The 1,902-nt window shown below is 43.1% G+C and overlaps 1 protein-coding gene across 1 annotated transcript in view; it reads left to right on the forward strand.

The window, feature by feature from the left end:
* Positions 1-1,902, forward strand: part of IMMT (inner membrane mitochondrial protein) — a 27,694-nt gene that overhangs the window by 20,608 nt on the left and 5,184 nt on the right. The window contains exons 5-6 of the mRNA XM_019631497.1: positions 702-765; positions 875-961. Coding sequence (XP_019487042.1) covers positions 702-765; positions 875-961 — 151 coding nt within the window. The remainder of the gene's footprint in view (positions 1-701; positions 766-874; positions 962-1,902) is intronic.

Here is a 1,902-nt window from a genome sequence, read left to right on the forward strand (position 1 = left end):
CTCTTGAATGGAGCTTTGGCCCTTGTTCTAGGGGTGGATTAATCTACCAGACTTCCTTTATGTTGAGCAAATGCAGAACTATAAGAAAGTAACAAGCTGCTGGTATCCAGTGGAGCCTCTGCCCCTTAAAGCAGTGCTGGAAGAATCTCTGTCGGGTTCTGTTTTTCTCTGCTGGTGTTTTTAAGTAGTTGGTGGTTAAGAATGAATAGAATAGGGGCCGGCGGAGTGGCTCAGTTGGTTAAGAGCTCGCTCAAGAGTTTGAGCTCTGAGCAACAGCGGTTTGAGTCCAGCCCGAGCTGAGCAGCCGCTGAGCTCAAAAAAAAAAAAAAAAAAAAAAAAGAATGAATGGAATAGCTCTTTAGTCTTCTTTCTGGGCACATCATGTAGTAAATCAGTGTCTGTAGGTTGATTTGGGAGCCTGACTACTCATCCTAACTTCGTGTCCTCTCAGCTGCACAGTTGATCGCTGGCTCCTTGAAACTTTGCCTTCCCTCGTCTGCCAGGACACCACATTCTTCTGGCTTTTCTCTCACCTCGCTGGCCACTCCTTAACCTCCTTTGCTCAGCCTCTCAAATATTGGAATGTACTGGCATTGGTTCTGAAACCCTGTATCCATCTGAACTGTTTCCAGGTGCTCTTAACAGTCCTGTGGCTTTGAAGTATAACTATTACCTGTCACTTGAGACATTCGTATCACTAGTTCTGTCATCTCCCTTGGCTTCAGTTGCCCGTCCAGCGGCCGACTTGATGTTTCCAGCTGGATTGTCAGTGTCCTTTTAAACTCCGCATACTCAAAACAAATTTCTTGATTTTCTCTCATCTGTCTCCCAGCCCTTCTCTCAGCATGTTTCTCTCTAACCTCCATCTACCCAGGTGCTGAAGCAAGAAATCATGCTTAGTTGTTTCACCATCAACTTTGACATTCAGTCCATTGACAGATCCTACCAGCTCCACATTCAAGTAAATCCCACTTTTCTCTTTCTCCATTCCCACCATCTTAGTCCAGAGTATCATCTTAACAGGTTCGATGTTTTCACACCCATCTTCCTATGTCTATTTACACAGGCAAGTGGTCCTTATAAAACATCTTCGATCAGACACTAGGCTGCTGAAAGTCCTCCACTGACTGCCCACTGTATTTTATATAAAACCCAGGCTCTTAACCTGTACCAAAAGGGCCTCTTGAGCTTATTACTGTTAGCTGTGCGCCAGGCTTCCCTTACTGCCCTTACTTACCAGGGGAGGAGGGTGCCTTGACTAAATCTTTTGCCCTGGGCTCTTTGCTCTGCCTGGTACATGGTTCTGGTTCCTGTCTTTAAACCTTAGTTCTAAGCTTGGATGTCACCTCAGCGAGGCCTTTCCTGTCCTTTCAATCTAAAGTAGAGCCTCTGCATTATTTTCTCGCATATTGCCCTATTTATTTTCTTAAAAGCAAGTATCACAGTCTGAGAGGTCTGCTTTGTTTACTTGTTTACTGCTGATTGTCTGCCTTGAGCACCACTGCACCCGAGCACATAGTAGGCACTGCCTGGCACAGGGCTGGCACTTCATGATATCTGTGCACTGACCAAATGGATTCATTCACTCATTATATTATTTCTGAGATTAAGTAAGTTAATGAATTCCAGGTAACCAGTGTAAATAATTTGTAATATGACCCATTGCAAATTGATAGGGAAGACATGATATGCTTTTCATAGCTTTGGTTTGATTTGGCCCGTGTTGAATCTAAATTTATATTAAAATAAGCAATTTTCTTTGTTTAGAAGAAATTGTATTCAGCAACTTCCATATATTTGTTTATTTTCTTAGCAGTTCTTCACAGTAGCATTATTCACAGATGAGAAAATGGAGACTTGAGAAGACTATTTTTCCAAGATCACTCAGAGGGTGTGGAAAAG

Source organism: Hipposideros armiger, unplaced genomic scaffold, assembly GCF_001890085.2.
Source record: "Hipposideros armiger isolate ML-2016 unplaced genomic scaffold, ASM189008v1 scaffold_1003, whole genome shotgun sequence".
NCBI lineage: Eukaryota > Metazoa > Chordata > Mammalia > Chiroptera > Hipposideridae > Hipposideros > Hipposideros armiger.